The sequence below is a fragment of the Strix aluco genome, chromosome 16 (assembly GCF_031877795.1).
Source record: "Strix aluco isolate bStrAlu1 chromosome 16, bStrAlu1.hap1, whole genome shotgun sequence".
In the NCBI taxonomy this organism is placed as follows: Eukaryota; Metazoa; Chordata; class Aves; order Strigiformes; family Strigidae; genus Strix; species Strix aluco.
In genome coordinates this window covers 2,522,584-2,536,837 of record NC_133946.1, presented here as the reverse complement: position 1 = coordinate 2,536,837, position 14,254 = coordinate 2,522,584, and the positions used below count along the sequence as shown (strand labels likewise).

Here is a 14,254-nt window from a genome sequence, read left to right as displayed (position 1 = left end):
GAAATATAAATAGCTGCAGATACAATATGTAGCAAAGAAAGGCAGTTAAACCATGATGGACATAACCCCATAGGATTGAAAATCTGAAAGACAAAGAATCTTTTGTGGTTTATATGATGTGATTTGTTTTTCAGTACGTGAATCACTCAGATGTTTAACGGGCTAGTGAACAGATCTTTAAGATCTAAATTTTAAAAAGTTTTAGCAAAAATGGCTTTTCTTTAAATTCAAAATCATAGCTTCTCAACTTCCTACTTTAAGGCAATGAAATTGATTTGAAAGAGGCTTTTTAAAAATCAAAATAGTGTAAATTTTATAAAGCAAGATGCCTTTATTTCCTCACAAACTGAATGCTCGTCTCTTCCCTATGATTTCAGAGATTCATTTTTTCATGAAACAGTATTCATGTTACCAGTAACTTACTATTGCTTGCTACAAACAGTTATGGATTTTGTACTAAAAAGATGTCTTTCTTGTCTCAGAACACCTTTTTAATTAGACTAATGGTTTCGCTGGCCCTAAATACACTTTTTGTGAATACAAAAAAAAAAAAAAAAAAAAAAAAAAGAGAAAATTGGTACAAGTATGTGTTGTTCTTTGTTTTTAATAAAATGCGTTGATCCTGTTTTTCCTGTGAGATGGAGACTTGGCCTTAAATCTCCATCATAGCTGCATAATCCATCTTCCTGGCTGCTGAACTTGTGTTTCTGGATAGGAGAGATCTCTTTGTCATAGTTGTGTATACAGTACCTAATGTGCTGCACATCACAGCTTAGAGTCTATAAGCATGTAAAAGGAAAAAGGTTGAGTAATTACATAGATAATTTGCATAAGAAATTATAGACAGTTCTTGAAAATTGTCTCAAGGATTCCACGAGTGGTTGTAAATAAAGTTCAGTTGAAAATCATCTGAGCTGCATGAAACTTGCATCTGAATGTGGTCATTAACGTTTCTAGGCTTGGAAATTTTTTCCTAGGGCTTCCTGCTAATCCAGCTTAACAGTTACTGTTCCCTGTAGTTAAAGATCTAAAAGCAGAGATTTGAGGAGAAGCTAATATGAGCTATGATTCAAAACACGCCATTTGTGATGTATTTTGCATTAGTATTAGAAGAAAGGATTGTGTGAGCTACCTCTTCACTTCTTTGACAGAAGGCTTAGGACAAGGAGGCTGAATTATGTCCCATCCAGACCTTACTACTAGTTTACATAAATTCACATTTTCAAGGCTATCTTCGTGAGAAAGAGACTTGTACTTCAAAGAAAATTACACTTTGTAGTCTTGAAGGAGAGAGGAAGATCTTGGACATCGTATACGGTCATTGAGTAAAATCTCAGGTAAAAAAAATTAAAAGTTCTTTAACAATGTAATGATTGACTGAAAGGCCAGAGAAAATGTATGTTTAAAATTTTATTCTAACCACTGTTGGTCAGATATCCGAACTGCTACCCTTGACTATTTCAGTGTGATAGAAAGTGATCCTTATCCCAGCATAGAAGTAGCTTTTGAGTTTTGTTGTGGGGCTTTTGTGTTTTCTGGACTAAAGAGTCAGTAGTTTTAAGAAAATTTCTTTTTAACCACTGATGGTTGAGTTGTGTATTACTGGGAATTTTTTTCTAAAACTCAGCCAGTTTTAGAACAAAAATATTGAGATAATAAGGATGAATGCAGAGGATTAGAAGTTAAAGTGCAAGGAAAAGTGAGAGATCAGAAACACTATCTGCTGCTAAGAGTGATGAAAGTTGAGTGATGGATGAATGTATACGATAGAAACCGAGGAGAGTGCATTTTCAAACTGCCAAGGCTTTCTGTCTCTTTCTTTACTTCTGCTTAGTAACTTATTTTTGCAAGCCTCCAGTAGTGTTGTTTTCTGAATAGGTTATGTATTTGCCCAAAAGGAGTGTTTCTTTGAAGCTATTCAGCTAATTGCAAGGAACTTTGAACTAAAAATGTGCTTGCATGGTCAGGGTATAGGAAATGTGTAACTTAAAAGTTGTTTTCCTTTTTTTATCACTTTTGTTATTCTTTCTACCATACTGTTTAACCTCCTTCATCCACTGTCTGTATGTGGAAGCCAGAATAGAGCTGCTTGGACTGTCTTGGTTGCAATACTTTTTTCCTCCTTCCTTTCTTTTCTACTCCTCTAAGGTGGACATTTATGATGATTAATTGTGTTCCAGTAGTACACTAGGAAACCATGGTGTTGAGTATTATATAAACATAATGACAAAAGATTCCCCTGTGTCCTGTTTACCCCTGGGAAAATACGAGGCACAGGAAGACTGACTTGCTCAAGGCTATACAAAATGAGTCTTTTTGCAAGAGTTCAAAACTGCACTCATTTTTCCTGAGTATCTGTAAAATTGTCGAGCTTGATCCACATTCTTCCCCACTTCAGCTATCTATAATAAAGCTACACACAAATTAATTGCTGTTAATGGTAGAGTATAGCAGTAACAGAGTTCTGTTTGCACTGTGAAATCACTGCATCAATCTGCAAGGAGATCCAAATTCTTACTGTCTCGTGCTTTTCAGCATGATATGAAGGTTTAAACTAATGCAAAGAAATATAATTATTTACTCCTACACACTTTTACTTCTGTTTTTCAGGGTGTGTTTTTGTCCTTCTGGTGAGCAATATATATCCTACTTATTATGAAACTATATGGAAAGCAAATAAGAGAAGCAAGCCTGTGATTCATTTGAATTTAAGCAGTAAAACAGGAAGCTTTCTGAATTAAAATGCTGAGTTGAACTCTGCATTTCTGCATTTCTTTACCTAGTATAAAATGCATTAGTTGTGGCCTTCAGAGGAATTCTTAGTTTTCCATTTCAGCCAGGATAATAAAAGGTACTACAGTAGCAACCCATAGCAAACCAGTTTAAAGATAATTTCACAAAGGAGGGTATGTGTGTGTTTGATGGAGAGGTGTGAAGGGTCATGTTCTCTTGGTGATGCACAGAGATCTGTGGGTAGCTCCTGTTCCAGGCAAGGAGAGCTACTCATGGGAGGGCTTTGTAACTTTTCTTGAGCACTCCAGGAAAGGAAAGCACTTTTAAGTCCTTGCTTAGTATTTGTGATCCCAGTGACTTGAAAGTAGTGGAATTTTGATTGCTGAAAGCTAGAATCCTCAGCACATCTCAGAATTATGCCCTGCATTCTCGGCATAATAAGGTTACAGATATGGTTTGGGGTTTTGTCTGTCTTTCTGATGGTATCAAACACGGGTACATTCCTCTCTCACCAGTGCCTGCTTTTTGAAGTCTAAATGCAAATCTTGAATAGTACAGATATATATATATATATATATTTTAATAATTTTTTTCATGGATAATAGCCTTAGTTGAAAGATTTAAAATTATGAATGAAATCGAGCCTTTCAATCTCTACTTCCTTCATCGTAACTTTAGTTGCTATTAATCAGAGATGTTTTTCCTTTCAAGGTTTAATGGAACTAGTGCGTATAAGAATTTACAGCCAGTTCACTTGTAAGATCACTACATCTTTATTCATGTAAGCAAACAAATACTGTGCTGTCTGTTTACTATTATTAGCTAAGAAAATATCTTTAGCTAAGAAAGTATCTTTATTGTCTTCTGCAGTTTAAAATTTTGTACTATTTGTGCTTAAAATTAATTCTCAGTCATAAGTATGGGGTAAGTCATAAGTTATACCAGCTTTTGTGTGTTGTTAGGTAGTTCAAGGAACATGAGTTTATCATAAGGATGTCTTTGACAATTTTCATTTGTTGCATCTCCTTTTTTTAGCAATGAATAGAAAAATATTTCCTTCTTCTGGCTTCTTTTTTATTTCTTATTTGATGCAAACTTAAACGGAGGAAAACTTGAGGCAGGAAAGGGAACAGTAAGAAAAAACCAAAATTGACTTTGTCTCAATCACTAGATGTCAAGTTGATGTTCTTTCCCAGTAAAAAAATATTACCACCTTCCAAATGTCCCTAAACAGGACAGGGCAGTCCTCAAGACCCACCTTTGATTACAACTATGGCAACTCGGCACATGTGCCTTACACAGCGACCCAGTTCTTGAGGAATTATGACCTTCCACTGCTGTGTAAAATGTGAGACACTGAGGATGCTTAAAATTCAACCAGTCTGAAAAGTCAGTTGAAGAGCTTGGGATAACTGAAGCATACATATGGAGTGTGCCTGGTCTCCTGTGCTCCAGCACTTGAGAATTTTTGCCTTTATAGAACTGAGTTTCTTAAGGGTGACAGTTCTTTCGCTTGCCAAGGTTAAAGAGTGTGCCTATATGGCTTTTTTCCTAGTGTTTTGATAGAGACCAATCAAATAAAGGCATGCCAAAATATGTGAATTTCACTGTCACTAAATTTTACTACAGAATTTAAAATTATTTTCTGTAGAAGGTAGATGTGAACAGTAATGTTGTAGCCATGATAATCTAAGGATGGAGGCAAGATGTGATATGTAGTGAGGCATTTAGACTGGTGAGGGGAGGTATCACCAATACTGTCCTCAAGGAAGTTACAGTGGTATGTATGGTATGGCTGTATATTTGGCTGTATAGACTAACTACCTAGTATAATGAACTGAACTCCTGAACAATTGTTTAAAATCTGTATTTAGCTTAAAGGTTATGGGTTTTATTTCACACCTGAAGTATTGGTTTGGATCCTGAAAGTTTGTGTGGTTTTGTTTGGATTGTGTGGATTTTTGTTTGTTTCTCACTTGTCTGTATCTAAAAAATACTCGTATAAATAACATTAAGAATGCTATAGCAGAGTGCTTCATGAAATTTTTCCCATTCCATATCTATTTTAAATTGTCATTTTGTTGAAGGAGTAGCTACCAAAGCCAATTATGAAGTTTGGATGCTGTCTTCTTTTCTGGTGTGAAAAGTACTTGCTAAGCAAAAAGACAGAAAAAAATAGCAGGGAGTTTTCCAAAAGAAAGAGTGAAAAAACTAGTTTAAAAGTCTGAACATCACAATAACCAAGGAAGCCACATCTTTAAAAGTGTCATCAATGATACTTGAGAAGACAGGGCCAGATTTCAGATTGTGTGCATATCTCTTTTGGAAAGTAAGTAGTGAGCCACTCTGGCTGAATGAAAAGATTTAAGAGGTTATGTGATCCAAATGGCTCTTACAGAATTTGGAAGTCTGCTATTTTTAGTTGCTAGAGTTTAATATGAATCTTCATTAGGAAGTACGTAAACAGAAACAACTAGGCTCGCTTAAGTAGCTGAGAGTATAGAAATATTAAAAAAAAAAAAATCTTTTCGTGGTTAGAATACTCAAATCCAGCAAAACAGTTAGTTGATCATCTCCTCGAAAGGAAATAATTCAGGAGGACAAGGTTGATTTATGAGGTGAAGTTGTCTTGTGTAGCAGTCTTGTTGCACCGGATATTGAAGAAACTTTATCTTGGACATGGTCTTAGCCAGAAATTGAGATCTCACACTTGAGGTATTAAAATAAGCTCAGAAGCAGCGGAAGTCAACAGGATCGTACAGGGAATGTTCTGAGTTTGAGAAGAGGTTAAGACTGTGAAATACAAAAAAATCCCTACTACTGAGCCTTGTAAAACTTTGGAAATTTCTATGTGTGATTTTGCATTGTTTAAAACAAACAAAATAACATATGCATCATACAGTAGAATTCAAACCACATGATTTTTTGCAAAGATAATGGATCTGACAGAATTCTTTGTGTCATTAAAGCAGTGGTTGAAGAAAACCTAGTTAATATTATTTAGAATTTTCCCAAAAGCTTTGAGTAAAGTTAAGCATTCACAAAAGGAGACACAAAAACCGACTGAGATGGGAAACAGTATTAGGATTAAAATGATCAATTAGCATTCTGGTTAAAAGCTAATCTGGGTTCAGAAGGCATTTCAGTGTACCAGAACTAAGAGTGTCGGTGTATTTAGGTATTAGTTGTATATCAGGCTGTAAATAAAATGAACCATTGGACTCAAACATAGTTTGTAATGTCCAAATCGTGATAGATAAATAACTGTAGCAGGCAAACTAACATTGATTAGTGCAAAGTAGTGTGCGTTCAAGTAGAAAATTCAAGTTACTTATACGTCTAGGTTTCAAATTAGATACATCTGCTCAGTAAAAAAGCTTAGCAAATAATTTTCAAAGACCCAGTGAAGATTTCTGTTCCTTTCATAACTAAGATGCAAATGATGTTAAACACAGGACTAAAATGAAGGATAGTATGGAGATTATTATAATCCCCTTGTGTAGATCAATGATACAGTCTTCTGAGGAATACTAGATGTTATGTGGATCCAACCTAACGTATTAAGTATGTTACAAAATAAAAAGGATTGAGAGAAGTACAGTACGATCAAAAACCTAAAAAAAAAATCTCCCATGAAGTCAAATAAAGGGGGAAAATGTGATTGTTTATGCCAGAGAGAACAGAAATGAAGACATGAGTATAATCTATTTTGTACATGAGGCCATGAATAGTAAATAAAAACTGTAAGAAGTAGAGCAAATAGAAGTTTTCCATCTGACTAGTTCTTAAAGAAACAAAAGGATATTAAATGAAATCAAGGTCTGAAATTCAGGACTGAAAAAAGATAGCTCATTTTAGTGTGCATCTCATTGAAACACAGGATATTAAGACAAAAAGATTCAGAGATATTAGGATTTGTATTATTTATAATTCTTTCATCAAGTAAGATATGTTTGTTGCTGTGTTTATTGTTCTTGACAAAATAATATTGGTGCTGGAGGGCTGGCAGGAGGGAGGTGTAATTTAGAGAGCTTTTTGTAATTTAGAGAGCTAGCAAAGTTTCATTAGTCGTTTTTATTGCTAACTTTTGGGTTTTGTTCTCTGTGGGAGGGTTTTAAACCTGCTCAAGGTCACATATTTTTCTAGTTCTGGTAACACGATCTATTTTCATCTAAGTTTCTTGTTAAAGGACTGCATCAATCTTTCTTACATTGCTTAACACTGCTCTGTGTGGGGACTTCTAACTATGTAGCTGAGAAGTTAGTGACATCTCATGGTAACCATGGAAAATTACAGGTCATTCGTGGTAAGGTTTTGGCATTTATAGTTTAACAGACATTGCAAATGTTTTCTAGGTCAAAATTCTTTAATATGCTTGTACATACCTCTCACATTTAATTCTCTGGTGTTCATTATTTATCTAGAGACTGACTCAAGTTTTTCTAAGGCTGAAATACTGATACTTGGCAGTTAGCATCTGAAGTCTGAATGTTGTAGTGTGTAGTACCTATATATTTGTCACTTACAAAACAATTATATAACATCATTGTCTCTCCTGGTTTTACTTGTTTTAGGTACAAAGTCAGCTACAGAGTATGCTAATGGTGGTTATGATATTGTGTCACCTGCTCCATCAGTATACTTGGGCACATTCCAAATTTTGCATCTGCTGGAAGATCTAAAGATGGCATTGGAAATGCTAGAGGATCCCCAAGAGAAAGAAGCACTGCGAAATCAAATTCCAGGGGCCACAGTAGTGTGTATACGGGAGTGGTTTGAAGAGAATCTGGTGAGTAATTATTTATAGCTTTTTCATTTTGTTTACAAACAGCATTGGTTCAAGTATTTTGATACTTCAATTATTTTTATAGTAGCTGAAATCTGCATGCTTAGGGAACTGCAGGGGATGGTGAGCAATCACAGAAAGCTAAGGATATTGCCACTTTATGTGCTGATTACTAAAGCAATGCAGATATAGGAGTATAAGAAGTTGGTAAAAGACCTTAGTTTGTCCTTGGTGAGAGAAAAGAGTAAAAAGTAACTACCAAAAAAGTTACCTTTTTTGTGTTTTTTATTTTTTGTTTGGTTTGGTTTTGTTGGACTTTGCTTGAGATAACAAACAGATTTATAATTAGTTATAAAACTTCGTTTTTAAACTACCAATTCGGAATATGGTGGCATTGTCAAAGGGATAAATTAAAATTGGGTGATTTTCTTGTCGTTTTCCTCACCACATTTCCTTTACCTTAAGTATCGGTATTGTGAATCTCCAAAGTATCTTGTACATGAAGCTCTAGCTTCTGAATATGAGACATTCATATTGGCATAGATGGGGAATAAACATTTGACTATATTGGAAAGGATTGAGGCTTACCAGGTGAGGAGCAGATCTTCAGACAGACTTTAAAAGAAGAGACCCACTGGATGTAAAGAAAGAGAAACAGCAAGTCCTGCCAGAACACTCCTCTTCCCCAAGCCTGTCACTGCAAGTGAATGGTGGTTTCCTAATGAGTAAAAGCTACCTATCACTTTGTAAACTTCAGAAAAGTTTTCTAGATTAATGGGTTTTATTCTGGCTTTGTCAGTGCACGTTACTTTTATGTAATTGTGTCTGTAGCTTCTGTTTCAGCGTGTATCATCTGCTATAGCTGCCTTGTGCCTATCATAACCTAATGTTGTTGCAAAGGTAGCTGCTTCTGTTTCAACTTGTCAGCTGCTGGTTTGTGGACATTCTCCACAAGCTTATGGCTGGAAAGTTCTGTTTGGGACTCTATGAGAGAAAGGAATGAGAATGTGGTACCAGTTTTGAAAGCAAAAGGTGGAGGTGATGTTTAATTTGGATTTACAGTATTAGATTTTGAGTTCATAACCTCATGCTAGCTTTTACTGAATTCCTGCCTTAACAGAAATTTTAATGCTTTTTTAAAGCTTTGCAATAACTAAAAGATACTTTTAATGCATAAAAGACATAAATTTTCGGAGTTGTTCACAGTAAAGTTGGTCCTGAACCACCAAGTTTTGAAGAGTATGAATCTGGTGGTCTGGTTTTTGGCCCCTCTGTTGCAGAAAAATTAATTAAGGTAGTTTTTCAGCTCTGCAAGGTAGGTAACACTTGATGTTTTGACTCCTCATATAAATGTATATATATGTATCTCTTCTTTTTTTATGAGAAACCAGCCAAAACAGAAGCCACAGTTCACTCTTAAAGTTGCAGTTTACTGATGTCCTAAAAGCCTTATCTAGTGCATCAAGAGTAGTGTTCATTTGATAAAGCAGTTGGGCAGTCTGGATTCAGAACCAACAGAGCGGAAATTGGTGGTATAGAGTATCTCTAGTGCAGTACATGGGGATCACTGTGTTTAAATTATTTTGCACTGTTCTGTATTAACAGATTCTGCACTTGTAAAGACATGGACAAAGAGGGTGGTGCATAGTTGCTGTGACAGTTATTTGAAAATGGGTAGTAACATATGTATTTTTAGACCTTTTTAATATTTTTTAAAAATGCAGATAATTTGTAAGCATGCGCAGAACTTCCATGGACTTCAAATTTGGAAAAGCTTTCTCCACTGGCAAATAGCAGTTCTACTTGGAAATTGAGAAGAAATTTGATAAAATTCAACTCAGTTCAGTGAAATGGAATGTGTATTTCATAGTTCTGTCCCATACTGAAAAGCCCTTAATTCCAGCCCAGAGCTGTGAAGTATGATACTTGATATGCGAAAAAGGATACTCAAGGAAGTAAGCTGTAGAGAATGAGAACTCTGTAGCTCAATGAATCCATTCACATAAGCCTCAAACAAAGTTTGGTTATCATTATTCTATGAAATGTTGGGAGTGTCATAAAAAACTCCTGCTCACTTCCCATGGTTCAAACACATCAAGTTTGAAGCAGTTTGCTGATTTATTAAAGACATAATTAACTAGAAATCAGTGAACTATATATTTAGGATCAACATCAGCAATAGAACAGATAAACCAGAATACTAGATGGTAAGAATTGATAAAGAACACCTACAAATTCATAAATGCGGTTCTATAATTTCAGAAAGTTAAAATCACACAGACATGTATACGTACACATTCACAGTTACATGCACACATTTCCTCTCTCACAGCTGGTGTTGGTTACAAGCATGAACAGCCTCTTCTGTGGATGTGGGTTCTCCTAATGGACATGTGGGTGCTTTAGCTTTTGTGTGCACCTGTGGAGCTCCCTGTGGTCTGCTAACCCCTGTGCGGGTGAGGAAGCACCCCACGAGTTCACATAGGCACCCCTGAGGTGTGGGTCCCCAGTTGCTGAAACTGGTAATTATCAGGTAAAACATCATTACATAGAATATGCCAGATGCTCTCAAGTGGGATTTGCTACACAGTGTCTCTTCTAACCATTCTCTTTAAAGTGTAGGCTAGCAATTCGGTACAGAGATTTGGAATATAATTGCTTTAGTCAACTGAACTGTTACATAAAACAATATTTGATACCAGTAGCAATAGTTGAATTCTAACAAACTTTGGAGTGGATGGTGAACTGATGCTTTTGAGCTTTTTTTTAGAGCTATTATAAGTCAGATTGGAGGGGGATTTTCTTTCATGGATGATAATTCCACATCTGTTTGTTTTTGGGGTCCATGCACCTTCCTTAAAAGCTGGAGGGCTGCTCTAGCATGAAGTGAATAAGCCACTGGTTTTAGAGAATACAGCAACTGCTTTGTTTCTAACATTATACAGGAATAGGTGAGGTCAAATATATTCCCAGCTTATCCTGACTAGGAATACACTAGAAACGAAAGATACAAAAGGTACTCTGATACTTATTTTTAAAGCGGATAAACATGATTCTTTCAAGGAAAGTTATTTCATGATTCTTTTTCACTTTAAATAAGTGCTTGAAAACTGTATTAAAAATCATAGCAGCTGCCATCCTTAATCAAGAATACAATGTGGTTTATGGAAATAATTTGAATTTGTGTTTTGCTACTGCCCTATATTAGCTTTTATGGGAAAGTGCAGAAATGGGGGTCAGATGACTCAAGACTAGTTCCTGTTAGCATTTAACAGCCAGCACTTTGGTTTAAACAGAAGTATGGAATAGAAGTCCCAATTATTTCCTTGTACGTCTCTCCTGCATTAGCAATCATCATAACCTAATGCAGCCCTGAAAAGTCTCTGAGCCAGAGTATGGCTATCCCTGCTAGTCCTGTTTGTGCCACACAGCAGTATTTGGGATTGCATTAGAGTGACTGAACCTTCTTTGTCTTGTTTGTTTGTATTGAAGTATCATCTAGAAACTAGGGCTCAATTGTACTAGAATGAGAAAAATAAATTCTGCAGAAAATTGCCCTTGGTCTTATAATTCAAGTAGCTTTGCAGCTTTGGTAGTTGCTGCTTAGTGTGCTAAACTACACCTAGTGTTTAAATAAATAAAACTGTGGAGTTTAGCCTTTAGGCCAGCTTTGAAGCACATTGGCTTGTTGCTGATCAGTCAGGAATCTTCTGTGATGATTGTAGATACTATAGCTGGTCTTATTAGAGTCTTATTTTCTTTCAGTTCCAACTATGGAAATTATCAGACATGAAATATCACTAAGTTGTGTTCTGTGGTCTGTTTGATATTTTTTTTTTTTTTTTCCCCCCGCCCCTTCTTTTTGTAAACAATTGTAACTGTTATGTTCTTTGGTCTGTCTGCTATAGGTGTGAATACCAAAGATGTGGGAAAATTTAGATATGCTTAGAGTGTGAAAAGTTTACACATCACGTTTCATACCTGATACTACCTTGCTAACTTTCTCCTTTGAAAGCATCTGCTTTATTTCTTTTTTTATGGAACCATTGGTGGTGATTTGGTGTTTCAGTGATTTGGTGGAGTTAGATTTTGTGCTTATCCTCTAAGGAAGAGGCATACCATTTGTGGAACTGAAGGTGTGCTTTTAGAAAAGTCTCCTGTTTGCGTTTGTGTGGCCTGGGATCTGTGAACATATCAGATGCTTGAGTTTACAATATAACGGCACGGTAACTGTGCTGTCACTGCTTTGAGATAGATGAAATAGGTTTGACAAAGTTAGCGCTGAATTTAGAAAGATTATTACTATGTATCATAGAATGAGGATTTAATAGTTGCTGTAACTGCATAAATCTTTTGACAAAGCTAAAATGAAATAAAGCATCATTAACTATAGACTTTTAACTACTTAAGAACTGTATAAAAATTTTTGCCTCAAAGTGGACATCTGGAGTGTTTCACATGCTTTACAATTGTAAATTATTTGGCCTTAAAAACAGAACAGAAAAACCTGGGGATTATCATGGAGAGTTCATATAAAACAATTTTGTGTGTAGTTTCAATGCTTCTTGTTAAATATTTTAGTATTGCTAGTGACCACGTGACATATCACAAAACAGGTAGTAATCTCAGCATTAAAAATTAACTGCTGCAGTAACAACTGACTGCATTTGACTCGGTGAGCTATGAGAGAATGTATTTAGTTACAGTTTCATTTCATAACTCTAAATGAACTTCTACACTGTGAATTCTTTTTCTTATTCTATACATCTTTATGGACCCCTTTTCTAAGTAGAGAGAAATGCTAGTGTTCTTATAGTGGTCCTAAAATTATTTTAAGCGTGAGTGAAAGCCTCATTTCCAGGATCAAAAAACATGATCTTCCTTCTAGAGGAACATTTATATTTAAAGCAAGCCACTTAATCATGTAGCTTTATATACTGACCCTTAAAATGCTGATTCTTGAAAACTCATTAATATTTTCCTGATTATGTTTTTTCTCACAAGCCTAATTCTGAAATAAATTTGAGGAAACAGGAAAGGGAGAAGATCAGAAGAAATAATAGAGGAGTGTGTGGTAGAGGCAATTTGTTAAAATAATGTGATTTCTCTTACAGTATATGCTGTGTTTTGACACATTTCATACTTTGTGTTTTTGTAGCGGTAAAACCAGACTTTTTAGCAGAAATATGTTAAATTTCTTGGAGTCTTGATTGCCATTTGATCATGATTTAACATTCAGAAGAGATTGTTACCACTGTGTGGTAAAATCAAGGAATTTTTTTCCCCTAGTGTCTTCACAGGGACTTGGAGTAAAACAGTAAACCCCAGTTCAGAATTCTGACTTGGTGGAGTTTGTGAAGTTTTGAAATTATTTCAGTTTTATTTTAAGCATATGTTAAAGTGCTCTGCTGAAACATAATCCCTGGTCTCTTTATTTCACTTCTGTCTAAGATTCGTTTTACAGTTATCTGTCCAGAACAGAGGCAACAAATGACTGCAATACAGGGCACTTCAATATACTTGAAAACATGCTTTATAAAAGTATCAATAGAATTTTTCAGCAACAGCTGAGTGGGAAGAGAATATATTCTGAGCAATGCCTGTTAAAGCCAGTATATTTATCTGCTGGTAGATTTGACTGTGGGACTCAACTGTTGAGAGTCACAGTGGAGCTATATATAGCTGAATCTTCCCATTGCCAAGTGGTATTAACACATGTTAAACTGAAAATGGACCAGTAGAGCCTGCTTGGGACAGTGTAGAAAAGCTGTCATTCCATAAGCATTCATGTTTATTTTTGCCAACTTGAAACATTAGATGGATACGTTTTCTGAGCAGTAGTCAGAGTCAAAAGTTGTATGACCCAGTCCTCCGCTGTGCTCCAGCTCCTTTTCAATGAGTTGATGATGCAAGGAAGCCCTGAACTGGGAGATCTGGTCCTCTCAGAGTTCCCAAGCATGTTAGAGCAATTCACAGCACACAGGAAACAGCAGTGTCCTTCATATGTGCAGCTATTTATGAATACTAGAGAGTGCTGGGAGCTAGTGGAAAGGGGGTGTACACAGCTTCCATGGAATTTTTCTAAACCAGGCCTTATTTTTTTTAATGTTCTGTGGTTGCTTTGTCTGGGAGTCAGCCCTATCATCTCTGACTGTGACTGCTCACTGTCGTAGCTGTCAGCAGAGGTAGGAAAGTCTTCTCTGCATGAAGAACTAATAGACACTTAAATAGCTTTGTAGTGAGTAGGACTGATTTAGATCTTTTTTCTTAAAATGACATAGCGAGAGTAGTTTTGGGTGTTTTCTTTCACCCTTGTAATGGTCAGTAATGCTTAACAGAGCCACCTTTAAACTACAATGACCAGAAGTGATTAAACAGAACTGTGTTACGGCTTTAGTCTTAGAATACCCATGGAAGAAAGGTGGTATTCCTGTTGTTATAGCAGGGCCTGTATTTTTATATGTTAAGTTTTCCAAGATTTCGAAGTAGTCTACTGACATATTGTGAAGTTTAGCCCTTGGGGGCAATTCTCACCTATGTCCGCTATGCATACCTTGATACTGTCTGAGGAAATAGAGGATTACTCTGTAGGAAGCCATGACTGTATACAGAAATTGCATGTTAGCCTTCAAAAGCATTAATACGATTTATTCAGTTCTGTTTATCTAAGACTCTTCCAACTGTTACCTTCAGTGCCTTCCTTTGCACTAAGTGACTGAATATCACATTAGTTCA

At 35.9% G+C, this 14,254-nt stretch overlaps 1 protein-coding gene across 1 annotated transcript in view; it reads left to right on the top strand.

Moving 5' to 3' along the window:
* Nucleotides 1-14,254, top strand: part of PPFIBP2 (PPFIA binding protein 2) — a 106,244-nt gene that overhangs the window by 25,749 nt on the left and 66,241 nt on the right. The window contains exon 3 of the mRNA XM_074841643.1: nt 7,308-7,522. Coding sequence (XP_074697744.1) covers nt 7,308-7,522 — 215 coding nt within the window. The remainder of the gene's footprint in view (nt 1-7,307; nt 7,523-14,254) is intronic.